Source organism: Rhamphochromis sp. 'chilingali' (genome assembly GCF_963969265.1).
Source record: "Rhamphochromis sp. 'chilingali' genome assembly, chromosome: 8".
Lineage (NCBI taxonomy): Eukaryota > Metazoa > Chordata > Actinopteri > Cichliformes > Cichlidae > Rhamphochromis > Rhamphochromis sp. 'chilingali'.
The window spans coordinates 23376487-23396697 of NC_137935.1; the positions used below are offsets into that span (position 1 = coordinate 23376487).

General features: G+C 41.1%; 1 protein-coding gene across 4 annotated transcripts; it reads left to right on the forward strand.

Moving 5' to 3' along the window:
• The first annotated feature begins 849 nt into the window (after window positions 1-849).
• tsku (tsukushi small leucine rich proteoglycan homolog) lies at window positions 850-12587 on the forward strand. 4 transcript variants are annotated; one of them, XM_080889785.1, is made up of 4 exons: window positions 850-1083; window positions 7125-7203; window positions 7917-8228; window positions 9446-12587. In XM_080889785.1, the coding sequence occupies exons 3-4, from the start codon at window positions 7923-7925 to the stop codon at window positions 10184-10186; spliced, it is 1047 nt and encodes a 348-aa protein (XP_080745911.1). In that variant the 5' UTR covers window positions 850-1083; window positions 7125-7203; window positions 7917-7922; the 3' UTR covers window positions 10187-12587. The 4 variants fall into 4 exon arrangements, with proteins under 4 accessions (XP_080745911.1, XP_080745910.1, XP_080745913.1 ...); XM_080889787.1 differs by lacking the exon at window positions 850-1083 and adding an exon at window positions 1119-1940; XM_080889784.1 differs by lacking the exon at window positions 7125-7203.
• The last annotated feature ends 7624 nt before the right edge of the window (window positions 12588-20211 follow it).

Consider the following 20211-nt stretch of genomic DNA (forward strand, 5'->3'; position numbering starts at 1 on the left):
TCCACAGATTTGGCCTGTGTAGGATGGTTGACTTAGTTATTTATTTAGTTGTCATGCTTGTATTTGGACGATGAGACTTCCCCTGTCATATTGGAAGTAAATATCTATTAAATATGTTCAAATTAAACAGATAACCGTTTCTGTAGGCATTGTCTTATACGCCTCAAACTTATTTGCCTGCACACCAGGCAAAAAAAGCGCGACAGGAAAGGTCTGGGTTTCTGTTCACATGAACTATTATTCTTTATTTATTTATTTTTTTATCAGTTTCATCAAGACTTGTGGCTGAAGCCAAATGAAGCAAACCGCCTTGTTGCGCAACCATGCTTTCAGCGTTTCTTTCCGCGCGTGTTAGTTTTTCTCCACTGCTACTAGAGGGCGCACAGAGCTCGGCATCGAGAAAGCGGAAACTCGTACTAGCGATCCTTTCAAAATAAAAACGTGAGCTTTTTTTTTTTAAATTTCTTTCAGAGCGAGCCTGGGTGAGACCTCTGAAACAGTTTCAGTGTGTAAATTCTCCCCGTTTCTAATACGAAATGGGTAAATAGATTTATTAAGATGATTATGATATGTTGCTGTATAGAGATTAGCTAGCTAAGGGCACATCTTAACCTGTACAGGAACCATGGCTACAGGAGCCGAGATAACCTAGCTGACTATCCGCTATTAAAAAATTGCTAATAAAAACTAATAATAAAAAGCCATCCTTTAGGCCCGTGCTTCTAATATAGTCGATAAAATGTAATAAATTCTTCTGTAAGCTCTATTTGAAACATTTTGTTTTGGCGGTAACAAACAGGAAGAGTGCTGTTTTTTTCTAGCTAGCTTTTTTTTTTTTTAAGTGGGCGCTAAAGCGGAATGGAGGAGGATGGGAACAGACGAGTGTGTCCCGGTGTTTCCAGCTCCTGATAGTTTACTGCGGCGGAGCAGAGCATACTGTCAGAGGGGTTTTGCAGAGCTCATGACGACTAGCAGACAGACGAGCCAGCGGGACACGAGAGAGCGGCGGGGGGCTGGAAAATGGGAGCGGTGAAGTGAAAAAAAGCAGCCGAAAAGCGGACTGCCTGGATGGAAGGCACCAAAGTAAGTTCCTGGAAACACAGAGTAATGAGAAAAGTAACAATGTCGCGTTTTCCCCCTCTTCTTTTTTACTCTCTCCCTTCTTCGTCTGCTTATTTTTTGTCTTCCAAGCTGTTAAATGTTGTCGGACAGAGAGCCCTGAGCAGAGGAGGGTGAGACATCTGGCCAGCTCAGATTTCACGTTTGCCTCTGTTTAAGAAACCGCCCCTGGTGTCCCGACTGACCCGACCGGGCTCTTGCGTGTCGTTAGCTCATGCTGTCCGGACACAGAGGGAGAAATAAACTTTATGGTGCTTGTCTGCTGTGAACGATGCGCGCTGAGGTGACACGCAGAGCTGCAGTGACAGCTGAGAGGGGCGGGGTTGGCAATAAAAGTATGTAAACTGTTCTTGGAAATGAGCATGTGAGGTTTTTTTTTTTTAAAAGTTATTCTAGTGTATTTAAGCAAAAGACCCCCCCAACCCACCCCACCCCCAGCTCTGCCACGTACAGCTGCAGGAAATTTGATCTGCAGACAGAGGTGTCCGTGCAGTGCGTGGGTACCCGCCTCCCCTCTCGCAGGGCATGGCACGACGGTTTAAGTTGTGGCAATGCTGACAGAGCTGCGGCACTTTTTGCGAGCGTTTGGTCGGCTTTTTACGATGAAAAAGAGGAAGAGAAACTCTGACACTGACACAAAGCCATAAATGAGAGAGAAGAGGATATATAGATGAAAATAGAAGCAAATAAAAGCTCTGCACTCACATTTTCTTCACATTTACTGATGCAGTCCAAATCCCCTCCTTTGAGCTTGACCAATATTTTTTTTTGGAGCCGATATTGATTATGTCCCCTCCAACAATACTGTCATTGTTAAATCGGTGAGTATTCTTTATTTTTATTATTTTTATTTTTTTTCTATATATACACAAAAAATGAACAAACAGTATATTGAAGTTGCATTAGAAAGGTGGAAATGATTGGGCTAGTGCTGGGGAAATATTGGCCTGTTTGACAGATTTCAGCTTCAGGCCAAAACAAGATTAAATCTGGACAGCGTTGGAGAAATTTGGCCTTTCTCGCTCAGGATGGGCAATTCAAGAAACAGCACTGTTTGGCCAACAGTGCACAGTTGTAGCAGAGTTTGGGGTTTTTATGCTAGCGCTACCCAGCAGTAAGGTTTGTGCTAGATCGCCTATTTGTTATTATTAGTAGTTTTTTTTCTCAAAATTCCTTTGCTGTAATTGTGTTTGGCTTTGCCTGTTTTTCCTCTTTGTGTTTTCATCTTCTTCTTTTGGTTATGGCTCATCTGCCTCCATCTCACCCTGTCCTTAGCATCCTCTTCTGGCACACCAACCCTTTGCATGTCCTCCTGCATGGTTGTACTATTTGTATAGCAGCAACAAATCCACAGGCGGTATCAAAGACGTAGCCTTTTAGGTTTGTGAAATTCCATACTGACGTTATTGTCCTAGGTTTTTTTTTCCATTTTTTTTTCTTAATTTCTTTATTCATTATTGCCATCTTCTGGCTGTATAGAAGTGTTATATCTTATCAGGCAGAGGTAATGTGATGCAGTGAATTCAACTTTTTGTAGCATTTTTCTAATCACACTGACAGCTAAAAGCAGTAAAAGCACTACAAAAAGACCATGTGATGTGGTGACCTGTTGGGGGGGAAAGGGGTAGCAGCTTAAATTACCTTCTCCAAATAGTCAGGATGGTCTAGGAGAGGATACCACCTGGGGAGTACATGCAGGGGGGAGTACATGCAGGGGAGGAGTTATCTGGTGTTTTTTTTTTCTTTCCTCCATATTTGTGTTATCAAATATAAAACCGACCTTGTAAGGAGCTGGCAAGATAAAGACTATTTTAGTGTTTAGTACCTGCTTAGTCAAGAGATGTAAACCTATGAAAATTGCAGAATGACACTACTTCTAAACTACCCAGAGTTAATCTTTCCTGGTTGAATGGGCTGATACTAACTGACTGATGTCTCAGGCAGCTAGTTTTGGCTACAGTACTAGATTACTATTACTGCTGCATGGCTATGTAAGCAGCATTTTCATGCTGTACCTGCTGATGATTATTCTACCAGCCTTGTAAACTTTTTGGTAATTTCTACTAATATATATGTGTATAAAATGATCACATACTACAATTACCTGTGTAAAGAGGCCATCCAGATAAACATCCAGCGAGTTATTTTTATTCTGAAGTACTGTCCTGCTAGCTTTTCAGAGTGCATTGGGATGAATGTGATTAGTCTCTTTGCCTCAGATTTTATTTATTCGCCAGAACTGCTGGCGTTTCATTGGCACCTAATTGTTTTAAAACACTTAAGCAGTGCTGGTTTAATTCAAACTTCTCGTCTCCACCTCATTGTCATGCATTAATTTGGCTTAAAAGGATTAGTGCAGCATCCATCTTCTAATTACACACTTTTTAGTCTTCAGCTTGAAGATTAAATTGGGACAGAGAAGTCTCAGTGACATAACGAATACATCAGAGCACTGGAGGATGCTAAACGCATTGGGGGCTCAAAGAGGTCTGACTCAGATGGAAATGAATACATTTTAAATGGGAGGACTAAATAGAGAGATAGTTAGATAAGTAACGCTTTAAAATGTGCCTGCAGTATATTTGTATTCTACAAATTTGGTTACATTTAGATAAAGAAGACACAGTAGAAAATCTTTTATTTGAACTTGCACAAGGATTTTGCTTGCAGGCAAATAAAAGCGATGCTTTTCGATTGACTTTTGACACATTTATCTGATAAGTCTGATCACACTACAGCAAATTGAGCAACAGTGTGATAATATTTTGCAAAACTCTTGCAAAGATAAGATTGATCCCATAAAAATAATCACTGTGCATGTGTTCATATATAACTAATGGCTGATAAATCCTCAGGGGCCAGCAGAGGTTAATGTGCGGCTTTCACGGGATGAAGAGGTGTGAGAAGACCTCTGAAAGCGAGAACATGTCGGAGGCTGATTTCACAGTCCTTTGCCAATTGCCCTCTCAGGGGGGCTTTTGTAGCTCGTGCTGCTGTTGGATAATTGCAGCAGTTAGAATGTGTCTGATCTGGAGGCGCTGCCTGCAGTGGTTTGCTGTTAGCTGAGATTTATTGGCAAGAAGCTGGGAAGCACACCTGGCGCAGAAAGTTCAGCACTAATGCGGAGGGAGCGAACAGTGGAGGAGGGGGAGAAGGGTTGATGAAAGTGGCTGGATAACCACAGAAGTGACAAACTGCTGAAGAGCACTTGGTTTTACAGTTTTCCACATATAGGCCACGTCCACACTAGCCCGGATAGATTTGAAAATGACGTTTTCGTCTGAAAACGCTCCGCATCCACACTAGCGTTTTCAGTCATTTTCACAGAGTTGTGCGTCCACATTGAAATAGCCAAAAACGCTTACTTTCCAGCATTGCGCATGCGTGAAACGCAAGAAGATTCGGCCTGCCTCATTTCTGTCTGCCGTTTATTTACTTTCTGGCTCGTTGAAACGTCGTGGCAAAAGTTTTTTTTAAATGGACTAACAATGAGGTGGAGTTGTTGCTGCGAGTAACACAAAAGTACAAAGTTGCAAAAGAGTGAGAATTAAATTATTTGAAGCATGTACAAACTGATATCAATCTTTAATAGGGCTGTCAAAATTGAGAGCAAACAAAACAACTGCTGTATAATGTTCTCCGCTATCTTTGTTGAATTGGTCACATGACTGCATCACATGACTAAAATTCGTCATCGTTTTCGAAAGTCTCCATTTTCGCTGTCAACACTGCGACGCGAAGCACCGTCTTCAAGTGTATTCGTTTTCGAGAGCGTTTTCAAAACGCAGTCTCAGTGTGGACGGGAGGCCAAAACGGAGAGAAAACGATGAGAAAACGATTTTCAAACGAAAACGCATTAGTGTGGACGTAGCCATAGTCTGCCTATAGCATTCCTCTCTGTAGTTCCAGGTTGGGCTGAAGTAAAAGTTCTGTGTCCGTGTGCCTACGTAGAGCCTACATCTAGGGGTGTTCAATGTGCTCCTGTAAACTCATAAAAAAAACCTGTATAATTGAGCTTATTGGAAAAAAAACATTGAATATCAAAAATACAGCTGGGATAGGCTCCAGCGCCCCCCGCGACCCTGAAAAAAAGGATAAGCGGAAGCGAATGGATGGATGGACAGTATGAAAAGTACAGACGGTGGCAGCAGTGCTTTCATTGCTTCTAACACTCACTTGAGGACTTTATGTGTTATAACCTCACTGTTTTCCACGCCTGGCTGGTGAACCAGCAACAGCACAAGCACGAGTAGCCCACAGACCGGTTGTACCACATACTTTGGTCACTGCCTCCATCTGACAACAGACCAAGGTCATTTTAGTTTACTAAAACTGGATGTGAAAAACATTTTAGGTAACTAAAATAAATATAAAAGACCTTTTGAAAAAAATTGAAATAAACTGAAAGGATTCTGTGAACTACAAAAATTTGGAAGAAATTTAAATTTGATCAAAACTTGCCTTATGAGACATTCATGGACTTGCTTTTTGAGACTTTAGATGTCTACAAGACTGAGAGTCAACTGCTTTCATTGTTTTTTGTTTTTTTTTGTAATACCTGTGCTGAAATCTTGCCTCTGACATATGTCCTCCACACAATCATAAATAATAAAAACTAAATCCAAGTCTGAAACTAATAGAAACTAGCTCTCTATGGTCTGCTAACCAGTGTTAATGAATTTTGATTCGGTTTTAGTCCTAGTCTTATTTTCCTTGATATTAAATGTGAATTTTGTCCTTATGTCTGCGCTTCTCTTCCACCCACACATGGGTGGAGCCAGCTGTACCATTTCCCATTTTAAAAAAAAAAAAAAAAAAAAAAAAAAAAAAAAAGATATTCTGATTGGATTTTGTATCTCCAAAATATTTTCATCTAGTTTTTATTTGATGACAAAAGTGTCGTACATTTCATCAAAGTTTTTTCATTTTTTTTCTTGTGTTCATCTGGGGGAAAAAAAGCCATTGATAAAAAACAATGATAAAAATTGTTTGTCGTGAAAGTAAACAGTGTTGCTAATGCACTTCAACTGGGAAATCAGTAGACCTAAACCATTCTTTATGACAATCAGTTTTCATACATAAGATTTTAAATGTAGACTCAGAGAGATCTTTCTTGAATGAATTCATTAGCAGCTGTGGCTTAGGAGGTAAATTGTCTACCAATTGGAAAGTTGGATGAACAAATTTGTGGCTACTTGCATCTGCATGTTGAACTGTTGGGCAAAATACTGAACTCCCAAGTTGCTCCTGATGCATCTATGTGAGTGTGTGTGATTGGGTGAATGAGCCTTTTAGTTTAAAAAAAATAAAGTTGCATGTGAACTGTGCTGCTTGTAAAGAACTCAGCGTTCCAACGTGCCCCTTCATGTCTGGTCAAAACGTGCAGCTCGGGGGACGTGCACAGTCCGCACTTGGAACGCACAGTCACGGCTTTCTATCGCTTTTACAGATTAACCAATAGCAGTGTGTACAGGGGTCAAAACAGCCAAACACTGCACAGAGGTGAGCGGCTTTGGCTGAGCAGACTTTGAGCCCGTTGTAATCGGCACGCATATGTGTAACTACGCTCCTCACGCTCATACATAATGTAAGGGAAATAAATTTTAACTCTTTCTAGGTGTTACTGAAAATGCATTTTGCATTTATTGGAAAGCCTTAAAATTAAATGCATTCATACTGAATTTTGTGCTCTTGGTAATGTCCAATAAAAAAGTGGAACTTCTAAGAGTTTTTTTTTTTTTTTTTTTAATTTGTAACAACATGACAGTTATTCTAGTTTACTTATTTAAAAACAGGAGGGCAAGGGTGTCATTTTCTCATAGCTATACTGGTGCAAAGCTGCAGGTTTTATCTTTTAACACATACTCTTCTGTGTAATGCATGCAACAACTTCACCGTGACTTTTCACTTCTAACTATTACACAACTCTTAACCTGTGTGTGTGTGTGTGTGTGTGTGTGTGTGTGTGTGTGTGTGTGTGTGTGTGAGTGTACTTGTTGCCTTAGTTGAACTGCGTGACTAGACACTGTTAAGCTCCCATTCATTCCGATACACACAGAGGGAGCACACAAGAGCTGAAAATAGGTATGACTGGCTATTCTCTGGTTTGGTCTTGGTTCAGTTTTGCAGTATTTTTATTGGATGATTATATATTTATTCTGCAATTTATTCTCTTTTTAAAGCTTTCTAAAATTGTGGAGCAATTTTTAAATTTCAGTCATTTCATTTATAAAGTTTCTTTCCGTATTTGCTGTGCTTTACAGTGCAGTCACATAGAAATAGCATTTCAGAAGGAGAAATTGTTTCTGACTGTGTCTTCTTAATACACCGAGGCTCAGAGGATGTGGGCACATCTCTCTTATTTTTTTTTCTCCCTAATTTCAAAATGGATCAAAGATTTACGATACACTCAGTTTTATAACTATGCGTATGCATTCTAGTGAGTTGACTAAGAAAGTGCAAATGAACTCATTGATCAAAGAAATTAGGTCACACCCATTGGGAAGCCAAAAGAGAGAGGGAGAGAGACAGAGAAGGGGGAAATTGGGGCTACTCAAGTTGCACAAATAAAAGCGTGAAGTCTTTTTCTCAGAGCTATACAAAAGCCTTCACAGCTCCTCAAATTTCTAAAATCCAGGTACTCTGTTCGGTAGTTCATGCAAGGTTGGATTTGATGGTGAGTGAGAGGTGCAGTTTCTCCAGATGGCAACTGTGCCCAGGAACCGTTTTTAACCTGGCAGGCAGGAGTGTTGTTAAGAGGGCTGTTAATGTAAATAGTGAATTTGTTCTCTCTCCAGAGAATAATGGCTCTCTTGCTGTGGCTCGGTCTCTCGCTGCTGGCGGACGCCCAGTCCAGCGGCGTTAAGAACTGCCATCCTGGTTGCCATTGTGAAGTGGAAAGCTTTGGTCTCTTCGACAGCTTCAGCTTGACCAAAGTGGACTGCCGAGGGCTGGGACCCAGCGCCTCCATGCCCATACCAATCCCGCTGGACACTGCTCACTTGGACCTGTCCTCCAATGAAATGGGCCCACTCAGTGACACTATGTTGGCTGGTCCAGGCTACACCACCCTCATCAGTTTGGACCTCAGCAGCAACCACATTACAAAGGTAAGTAGTTTAAAGAACTCCTATATATGTCCTTGACCCACTAAAGACTAAACTTTTACTGGTGGTTTTTCAGGCATTTGGGTTCTTTTTACTGTTTTTTTTTTTTTTTTTTAAATTGTTTTGTTTTTGTCATTTGCTGTGTTGCTTTCTGTGTTATTTGCCCAGATTTTGATGTGGCATCTTGCCTGGGATTACCGTAATGACCCTTATATCACTGAAAAGCACAGAGTTGCTGCTTTCAGGAGCCATTGGAAGTTTTGTTATTGAGCCAGTAGTTCAAGAGTTACAATAGTTTGACCTAAAAGTTTAACCTAAACCCATCGAGCACGCCAACGCTCCAATTGGGAGGATTATAGTGCTAGTGTAATAATCTTCTGGTACAGTGCTGTAAAAAAAGTATTTTCCTCATTTCTGATTTCTTATTTTTTCTTTCAGATCATCAAACAAATTTTTAATATTAGTAAAATATAACCAGGGTAAATACAAAATGAAGTTTTTAAATGAATGTTTCTTATGGGAAAAAAAGCTGTCCAAACCTACCTGGCTTTGTGTAACAAGGGATTTGTCCCCTGTTAAATCATGATTTGCCAAAGATTCCAAAGAAGGAGAATGTCCGGCTATCAGTTCAAGCCTTGAAGTTCAAACACACTTGTGTTTTGCAGCAGGGCAATAATCTGAAACACACCAGCAAGTCAGCCTCTAAATGGCTAAAAAAAACCCCAAAATGAAGGTTTTTGGCCTAGTCAAAGTCAAATTTTTTATGCCTGTTTTTTAAACAAAGATTTATAACTTGGGCTGAATCTGCAGTGTTTTGTAAATTCTACCAGCTTATTCTCACTTAGATTCAGACATACGCAGCTCAGACCTGCTCCCTACTGCCAGCTAGTTTGGAGTGTTATCTCAAGTTTTTAAGGACACAAAATTGATGGAGCCTGATACACAGAGCGGGGTGTTGAGAGAGATAGACGAAGCCAGTTAAAACCTTTTTCACAGTTCACTGGACCGCTAATGGAGCACAATGGACATGCAGCTCTGTAGCTAACACCTCTTCTAGCGTCAGAGATAACAGCTCAAGTATTTGCCCTTTCTGGTCCCATTATGGTGCAGGCTCCACCAGTCTCACAAAATAAATGAAAATATTTACTTGCAGCTTACTGCTCAGTGTTTATTCCTTCTTTTTATCTTTGTTAACTTGTTTCCTTCCTTCATACTTCCAGATAAGCCCCAGCGCACTGTCCAAGCTGCGTTATCTGGAGTCTTTGGATCTGAGCCACAACAGCTTGGAGAGCCTCTCGCCGAGCTGTTTCTCTGGACTCCCCCTGGTTGAAGTTGACCTCAGCCACAACAGCTTCCGGGAGTTTGACTTGGAGGTGTTTGCTTCCAAGGTTCACAGTGAACCTGTTAGTGTGGATCTGTCTCAAAACAAGCTTGTTTCAGTCTCTGCTGCTTTGTACGGCCGAGTTTTACACATCCAGAGCTTAACTCTGTCGTCAAACCAGCTGTCGAGCGTGCCGAGCCTGGCGGGACTTCTTCTGAGGTATCTCAATCTGGATGGAAACCCCATCAGACAAATCACAGAGGGAGCCTTTGCTCAGCTGAAAGATCTGGTTTATTTATCTCTGAGTGGCCTCCCCGAACTCGAACACATCAGGCCAATGGGCTTCAAAGGTCTCCAGAGCCTGCAAGTTCTGGATCTCTCAAACAACCCGAAGCTCAAGAGCCTGAGCCCCACAGTGTTTAGTGGGCTAGACTCTCTGCAGGAGCTGAATTTGACCGGTTCTGGCGTAGCATCCTTGCCAGCTAACATGCTGACCCATCTGCCCAGCATTAAGAGTATCACACTGGGACGAAACAACCATTGCTGGAGGACCCAGAAACAGGGACTGTTCCACCGGCAGATGGGGCAGGTCCAGCATAACGAGGTGCTGACCTGTAACACAGACGGCATTGTGCTGTGAGGGAATGGACTGCTTCTTGGAGCCTTGATACCAGAGCTGTGCCTTCATTTGCTTAGAGATGAAAACACTTTTATTTGTGTGTGTGTGTGTGTGTGTGTGTTGCTCTTATTAAGTCACAGGGATATTTTGGAGCGTCTTTTAAAGATCTGAGGTAGCCTTCATGAAGTATCATACATGCTGTATCTTTTTAAAACGCAGTCTCTTTTTATGTAGCACATTTTCTTTAAAATGCAGTGTTGTCTAAACTGGTAGAGAACCTGTCATGAAGTCACAACTTAAGCAATGTTTATACATTACTTAAAGTACTGGAGTGTACTTCATGTACGCTCAAGGGATTTTACACCACACCACTGCATTTCTCTGTAAATTTGCTGGTGTAGTTTGAGTGGTATGCAAATGTCCACTCACATATTGCTTCCCATTAGCTTTTAATGGATATCCTAACTTAATAATGACCAAATGAACAAAAAAAGCCAAAAAATATAAGCACCATACTTTGCTGAAGTGACATAACTGCAGGTATGAAAAAAGACAGTCCATAATGAATGTGCCATCTGCACTGATTGTGGCACTAGTACACCTCTTCATGGACAGGAACACTGTGGGAAGGCAGCCCACTCTTCAGTCAGTGCAGCCCAGAGTTGCTGCTGAATCTGTGGAGAGGAACTCCACAGGTTTCATGTGGTTGAGATCAGGGCTCATTGCTCATTGGCATCTTGTCTGGCGGTCCGCCCTGCCTCTGTCATTCTAATGGGACGATCATGGTCAGGTTGCCCCAGATGGGATTTTTTCCAAACCTATGATGGCTTTTTCATAGGGTTGGGTGTGTTTGATAGAGGAGTGGCCATCTGGGGTACTTTGGGTAAAGGCATTGTGACACTCTTTGCTAAAATAAAATGTTGGGAATTATCAAAAAAGCAACCCCACAATAGAGAAAAACTCTTCCCAAATTGGGCCAAAAGTAGAGTGGTGTGTTATTAAATCCCTTGAGTGTACTTCAAAGCGGACCACATTACGATTTAATTGCACTTATTAGATTTGCGGTATTGTTTTATAATAATGCACTTAAACCTTTGGAAAATATCATTCCTTCAAAGTGTTGCTGAGAACGACAGCACTGAGGGACTTTTGTTGACCGGTGACCACTAAGATTTTTCATGTGATATTGAATGTGACGCTTGACAGAAAAGGTTAGGGGAGGGTTTTCTTTAGAAGACTGATACCACTCTTATGTTTTTAGAATGAAGTTTATCTTTGCTCAAAGACTGGACGCAGAGAAAGCAGACTAGCTCTGTTGGAAGAACCAGCTTTCCACCGACAAGCCACCGGTGCCTGATCCGAAAACTGGTTCCATGCACTCCCACCGAAATGAGACTGATACCAAGAAAAACTGCTTTTCTTACCGCTGTTGATGACATCAGATGCTACAAATTCTTAGATCATTCACAGATTCTGTCAGTATCCCACGGATTATTGTTCAACTTTTCCTGCGTAGCACTAACAATCTCCAGCGCTCAAACCTATTTAATCGTCAGCCGGTGATTAAGAATCACAAGCACCATCATTGCAGCACTTGAAGTAAGGTTTATTTAACATGTCCTTGCCTGCTTTGCTTATTCCATGGAAACACAGTCCACCTACAAGAGATACAACCCGTTCATTTGCTGGATTTTCTCACTTTTTTGTACAGAACCAGGCTGTCTTCGTATAACCCTGTATTCAGTCTTAATGTTAAGCTACGCCAACAGTGGCTGCTGGTTAACGCAAGTATTTCACACAAAAACAACTCCCCCAAAAAACATTGAACTCTAGAATCCAGGGAGCAGATTCCTTTAAGTGCGTGGGAAACAAAGTCAAGTCTTGCTACACATGCTGAGGGTAAAATTCTTTTCCTTGTTACACCCACAAAATGACCATTTCATTACTTGATTTTTTTGTTTGCTTGTTTGTTTGCTTGTTTTTTGTGCCCATTGAGCCCGAGCTGAACTGTTCCTTTCCACAGCTACACTACAAAACAGGACGTAAGCGTCCTCGACCGTGCAGACCTGGAGTTGCTGTTACTCCCGGTCACATTGTCCTCCATCTGAGCGGGATGGTTTTCATAGCAGATTGGCTCATATCCAGTATTATTATCACTTGTTATCACATACTTGGTGATGAAAAGATGCCAGTATGTGTTAATGTTTAAACATCGAGCAGCGCTGTGCTTACCTTGGCATTCCTGTGGCATTCAGTGCAGCCTCAAGACTGCACATTAGGGTTTTATTGATGTCTGCAATCTGTAAAGGCGCGATATTTGAAAGCATATCTAATCTTTTCAGTTTAAGTGGAGGAGACTTTATATTTGTATGTATGTAACTATGCTGTATATAACTTTATATAAAATGTGACTATTCTTACATCCTTTGACTGCTTTAATTCTTTGTGACGTAAGAATGGGAACAATTATTCTGTGTACCGGCCGAGGAAATGAAACACATTCAAAACTGAATCGCATGCGAGGAAATATTGTGTCAGTGTCTGTGCCGCATTTAACATTTTGCTCCAGTTTTTCATAGAAAGTGTGTGCAATATGTGCCTGACTCACAGCAAAGGGTGTGTCTCTGCAGGACACGAGGAAAAGCTTAGATCTCTGCGGTTTGTGTCGCTTTCACAACTCAGAAACTTTATTTACACGCATGCACAGACCCATACGGGCACGCTTGTGCTCCTGAATAGCTTTTTAAAAAAAAAAAAGAAAAAATTGGGACACGCACAAAGGTTTGTCAGGCTTATATGCCACAGTGCGCTGGTAACCTGCCAAGGAGGTGACAGCGAAGGAGCCGAGCTGAGAAAGGAGAAAAGGGGGAAAGAGAAGTGGGTGTCCGACACGGCAGCTTGCAGATTTTCTGTGTGTCTGTTTGGCAACAAGTGGTATCCAAGATGGAAAAACGTCACACTGTGCCCTGTGTTCTGTGACACTTTGTTCAAACTACAAGAAAAAAACAAAAACAAAGGGGGAAGAAAAGTGACTAATTAACGGATTTTCAGAGATTGCATCAGAGGCCGACCACATGTGTTACATCTTGAAAAATGACCTGGAGAATACAGAGGGTTTATGGGTAAGTTTGCTTATGTCATGCAGTTCTAACTTGTGAGTGGGACCCTCAGTGGATTGATCCCACAGCACAAAACTTTTCCAGATGTTTTTTTTCTTCTTTTTTTCCCCCCTGTCTTGTGTGATGCAGTGTTGTGTTTATACCTAAGGAAGCAATTCAAAAAAAAGAAAAAGAAAGCAATCCCAGCTGTATTCAGTAGTGGCACAATAGCTTAAACACTTTCAAAAAATCCCTCTGGTTCTATAATCATAACACTTATTTTAAGCATATAATCCAGTGTCCAGAAATGTTTGTGTGAAGTGTAATAACATGTTTAAGAGTGAAAATATGAATAAGACCTTGAGCAGAAAGCTATCCAGGATGGAGACCATGTGTCCGTTTACACATTCCACCGTCGCCTAACAATGTTCCTCTGTGTCTTCAGGGGCATGCACAGATGTGTTGAAAAGGAGCAGAAATGAGCTGTCATGACATCTGTAAGATGCATCACAGTCTAGTACATCCTTGTCTCAGAAGGAAATGCACAGTGGAACATATGCTGCTTATTAATGCAAATAATCAGCCAGTGACACGACAGAAACTCGGCGCATGAAGTTCACGAAGTTTACACGGTGTTATCAAAACTGGACAGTAAAGGAATAGAAAAATGTTGCCCAGCCTGATGAGTCTGCAATTTCTGCTGGGACGTTCAAACAGCATGAAAGCCTGGATCCATCCTGCCTTGTATCAGCAGTTCAGACTGCTAGTGGTGGTTTTTGGACCCTTTGGTACCAACTGGGCAATGTGTAAAAGTCACAGCCAGACAGTATTGATGTTGACCATGTCCATCCCTTTATGACCACAGTGTACTCATTGTCTGATGGCTGCTTCCAACAGGGAAACACGCCATGTCACAAAGCTCACATCATATCAAACATGACAGTGACGTCACTAGTGAAATGTCCTCCACAGTCACCAGATCTCAGTCCAATAGAGCTCCTTTAGGATGTGGCATAGGGTAAATTCACATCGTGGATATGCAGCTCAGAAATCTGCAGCAACTGTGTGACGCTGTGTCAGTATGGACCAAAATGCAGGAATGTTTCCAGCACCATGTCGAATCTATGCTACAAAGAAATCAAGACGGCTCTCAACGCAAAAGATTCTCACAGATCGAAAAGCAACCAAGATCTTTCAGTTTGACGTTAAAAAAAATAAACTGGAGGTCGGTGACATTTATGGGTACAAAGAAAGTTAAGTTCCCATGAAGGTAAAAAAACAAACAAAAGGAAACAAAAAACCCCACAGACCTATCTAAACATGTTTTATCTCATCTAATCTGTAGTCTGAAGTCACGTCATCAAGAAAAACAACCCTCCCCTCACCTGATTTATCTCACGTTCTGCCTCTCAGATTCGACACAGCCACTTCTACCACTTTTCATTCTCTTTGTTCCTCATTGTAAAGCCCATAAGTTGTAAAGCAATGGCTTTAAGCAGGATAATTAATATTTATTTGACTTTAGGCACAGTGGCGCAGGACACGTGAGTGAAGAATTCAAAAGGAAGTGACTTGTTTCTCTGCAGTGGTCTGGCTGTGAGATGTAATTACTTCAAAGCAGAGGGAAGCTTTGAACTGTGAATAATTAATTCAGGCAAGCAGAACCAGGGTGTTTTTATTAAGTACTCTGTTCTTGCTTGAACAACTATCACACAAATGTAATTTGACCTTCCCGGAGAAATCCTCCAGAGAATCAAGCCATCCAAGCAACTAATCCACTTTTGCTTCATCAATGAGCCCATATTGCTCTGAACGCTGCGAGGTTTTAACTCTTTATTCTCTCTTTTTTCAGTTTTCAAGTTTTCATGTCACAGCAGTGACATTTGGATGCTTTGAAATGCCCTCAGGCTTGTGTGCTGCTGTAACAATAGGCACCAAGGTACTGTGTCAGCAAACTGCAGAGGTTTTGTTTTCCAGACAAACAAAAGATCCGCTCAACTTGTCACAGGCCACAAAGAGCTGCTTGTTTTTTGTTCTGAGAGCCACTAAAGCTGCTGAAGTCTGTACTGCTCCACGGCATTATTGTGCACAAATGACACAACAAAAATCACGTTTAAACTCGGATTGCCATGTAAAAAGGGGCGATGTTTCAAACAGCGGTCTGCAACCTACATGTTGATTGGAAGCCTTTTACGCATGAGGTAAAGCTTCCTCTAAATCACTCCTCCGTGAAGCAACAAGGTAGCTGTGATTTGCTGCTTCAGATCTTCAGATGCTCTTGTGTATTTTTGCTTGTGCTGAACAGATGCCCTGAGTGCCGCTCAGACTGTTAAAAATACTTTCTTTATTTTCACACTCATCAGACACAGTGGGACTCGTCCACATGTCAGCAGTGCATGGAACAGGTCTGATTTTCAAGTTTCAAGGTTACCAGTCCAGGCCTGAGCCTCCAAACACTCACTGCACCACCTATTCTCTTTCATCTAGCATTCAAACTCACATGTCGATGGATGACTTGGGGTTCAGCCTCTTGCCTGAGAATGCTTTGAAACACAGTCAGGGATTGAAGCGTCAACCTTCCTACCGAGCCCCACTCTACGTCCAGAGCCACAGCTGCACTTTTTCTTTCACTTTCAGTGTACAAATAATTAAAAGCCGTGATTGAAACATTTTAGATTATTCCTGTCTGAAATAAAAGTAGTTTAAAAAAACATGATTATACTTAACTGGTAAATGGCTACATATATAGATTACAAGTACTGGTCTACGGCTTTCTACTCAATTTGAGCACTCAAAAGGCTTTCTACTACAATCACCCAGTCACACACACATATTTCTACAGCACTCTTATCTATGACTAAGCGCTTTTATCTGGCATTCACATGCGCTTACTCCAGTGGAAGCATTGGGGGCAATTCAGGGTTTAGTATCTGACCCAAAGATACTTCAACACAGGAGTCGGAGATTGATCGTCCAACCTTAACTACTATATTTACTCATTCATTGCAGTAGCTAAAGTATTTATCTTATCTTATAAATGACCCCAATAGATTGGTCTCGGTTTCAGTTGTGAATGAAGGTTGGCCTTTATTTTGTAAAGAGTTTCAGGTTGTGTTTCGTCCACAGCGTAGGAGCGTTTATGAGAGACGATGGTGATTCTCCACGTTAAGGAAGAAATCCTGGATTGTATTACTCTCTCTGACAACTGAGTGCAATGATTACAAAGAGGCCCACATGCCAAATGAGAGCTGGAAACAAAAACAGCCTGCAAACTATGAATAATGATTCTTTGTAAATGCAACGTTTTCACTTGTGGATTTGACTTTTAAACTCTTTCCTTTTACAGTGAATTTTATTTTGGATTCATTTATTATTGATAATTTGGCTTGGTATCCTGATGGGAGGACAGTGCAGTGTTTCCCACAGTTCCTACATTAAAAGTTGTACACTTTTTAATTGCACAGCTGCTTGCACATTTGCAGAAAACAAATATTTGAAGTAGCCTTTTAACATAATGTAATCTCAGAAGGCTGCTGCCAGCTATATCGCCACACCAGAGAGTTCAGTTTACTGAATTTACGACACTGCTTCAGCTCACATCTGGTCTGACTTATCACTTCTCGATGGTCAGCGTGGAGCAGAGTTGGATTTTCTCCACATTCCAGCATCCAGAGGGTGGAAACTTGCAGACGGTGTGTTTTCAGCGCCGCTGAGCTTTGCAAACATCACGCCTTCAGATTGTTTCTTTTCTGTTTGTGGAAAAAGGAAGAAAAAGAACAACAAGAAAATGACAAGGTGGCCAGCAGCACACATAAGGCTGCAGAAAATAAACACTGTGATACTGAACCAGCCAGTTCAGATGGAAATAAGCTGAACACACACACACACACACACACACACACACACACACACACACACACACACACACACACACACACACACACACACACACACACACACACACACACACACACACACACACAGAAGGGTTATATTTGCCATCAGCTAAAAGGGCCACATTTATCAGCTTGATTATATCAGGCTTAACACAAACTGCTGTGTCACTTGAAAGTTGCCTCTATATCTGACATAAGATGAAGACGACATCTTTTTTGAGAAAATGAACATTTTCGTCAGCCTCATGGAGCGAATGTGCACAAGTTTTTTTTTTTTTTAAACAAATCAGTCCATTGTAGAGGCAGCAGGACTCTTGCATCACCTCTCTCATTATGGTGGTCTGGACGGAGTTTCCCACAGGAAAACGGATACATCCTGAGACGGCTGCCCTACTTCTCTCTCTCTCCTCCATCTGGTTTCCATCAGAAGCTGCTGGGGCTGCGAAGGTTTCCCCCAGAGGACACCACCTCTGATTTTTTTTTTTTTTTTGGGGGGGGGGATTGATCTCTTTCAACTGTCTCTGTCCATTACCTTCAAGTTCTGATTAAAACCAAATTTCTGCTACACTCTGACAAACTGAAGCAAAAAACAAAAAACAAAAACAAGAAAAGAAAAGTTGTTTTAAATAAGAGGGCACTTCAAAATTAAAGATGGGTATGGATATTATGGTCAATTTTTGGGAGTTCAGTGCAGTGCACAAGCACACTGATGGCTAAACCACACCCACTCGAGTTTTGGCTGCTAGATGAGCAGTGGGGCCATGGGGTTAAACCTCCTGCTCTTCAGCCAACAGTATTTTCCAACCTGACCACTGGAAAGATATTAAAATTCAAGGCTATGATCTCCTCATTTGAGTCAGGTTCAAATCCTCGCTTCTGCATTTTGGATCAGTTGGTTCATATTAATGATTTTTGACTGCAGCAGGATCGGGAGAGGTGCTCAGGAGTGAGATAAAAAGGAGACTTACATGACCTTTAAATCCACACGGACTAAAGGGGACTTGATTTTTTTTGTTTGTTTTTTTAATGCTCGTCAGTTGCACTGATTCCTAAAAGTCAACAGCCAAAGTTGCTCAGATTCACTATGAGTAAGAGTGAGTCAGTAAACATCCAGAGACAAGAGGCTCGCTTGTTCAATTTCCCCCTGAGGAGTGTATGTATCCAAGAAAGTGAGCGGCTGTAAGTGCTTCATTTATCTATGCTGAGCAGGACTGGCTGTGCTTTTTTTTCAGTCCCTCTCTGAACATGATCTTTAGCATAAGGCTGGTGGAAATGGAAGGTTTTCAAACCACTTCAAGTACAGGCCTGGAGTCAGCTCTAACAGTGGTTACTGAGCCTCCCTCAGCCTGCCTGTTTGCTTAACGAGCTCTCTTGTTTAAATGATTTCTTTGCACTGATACTATCCAAAAATGATTACTTCTACTTAAAATACAGAAAAGCTACATATCAAATGTAAGTGGTTACATCTTTTTGGACACACAGAGATAATTTCATAAAGTTATTTTGATCATGCTTCTTTCAGCAGCATCCTCTGCGTCTCTGTAAGCTGAAGCTTTGGCGCTCATAGCTGAACATCAGAACACGCACACAGGATTTGTTAACCGGTGACGCAGCACACACCATCCCAATACTTTGGAAATGAGCAAATGAGGTGACTGCTTCACTGCACTGTAATTATGTCCACATGATTGAGCCTGTGGATTATCCTGCTTGGCTGGGACTGCACTGTTTCCTAAACTACAACCAGATATACTTTGGTGACCTTTTCAAAAGTGGACAGCTCATGCAGTGGACACGAATCCTTGCTTTTCTTAATACTGCTATTCTTACACCCTCTATTCAGGTAGCCGGCTGTAACAGGTTGGAGGAGGAAGATCGTCTGTGTAACTGACTAGTTTGTTTGATTAACAGGAGCCAATGTTCAGACTGCACCTTGTTTGTTCTGAAAAACATTTTTTTTTCTGTACACTGAGGAATGGATTAGATGGCACTTTGCGGTGTAGAGACTGAAATCTAAGCAGCAGGTATTGACATGATTTAGCATATTAATTCAGCATAGCAGTCATTTGGGAGTCTGATCAAATCAACCTTTTTTATTCTGAAGTGGGCTGTGAAGCACTCAAGCCTTTAATAGGAGTGCCCTCTAGTGAAAAATATAAGCAACTGCATGTAAAAGTTTCAAAAGATCTTAATAAAGTGGACAGTGCCTTTGTTGTGCCAAAAACAACAAACGTTTTCCCAAAAATTTATTTTTTTGTTTTTTATTTTTTGTTTTTTTTCTGTGATTTTGAGTCATTTTGAGCCAGAAATTTGCACCATCAAAACTCCTAATGTCTTTTTCAAGATAGATCTGGTGTAGAGGGTGGCAGGAAATAGGAAATAGGAATTTTTTTTATCTAATCCCATCATGAATCCTATTCACTACAGTCTATTTATGAGTATAAGTAAAGAAATTATACATAAAACACATAGACACATCAGAAATCACTTTTTTGCACAACATGTTAAGACACAATACAACAAGTAAGTGCAATGCAGCTTGTCCTGAACAACACAAGCTCACAATGCTCTGCAAACTTAAATCATCTATTAGCTCACTCGAAGGCTCCAGGAATCATTACAGATGCCTGGAAGAGGATTATGAATAAACCTATTAACGGGTTCATCTGTCTGACTGCATTTCATTATGCATGGCCAGGTTGTTATAAGTAACCATGCAACAGATGTCCAGCTGCTTTTAGCTTTTTATCAGTTGAGCCCACTGATCACACCGCACTAACACAGTCTGCCAACATGTGGGAAGTTTATAACCACCGCTACTACTCCTCTTTAATATTGTATCATAATAATAGTAATAATAATAATAATTCCAGTAAGTTTGGTTGTAAGATTCCTACCATAGAAGGGTCAAATTCTCATATTCCTTCAATATGTAAGACGTTTTTAATCCCCCTGTGTACCACTATTATAATAATAAGTAAAAAACATGACTTCATTCATCAATAATCAAACTTTATTTGAATTAAGTAAAAAAACTGAAAAAGTCAAAGGA

Coding starts and splice junctions, on each gene's coding strand:
- tsku (XM_080889784.1), top strand. Junction 8,229..9,445: donor GCAGCAACCACATTACAAAG/GTAAGTAGTTTA, acceptor TCATACTTCCAG/ATAAGCCCCAGCGCACTGTC.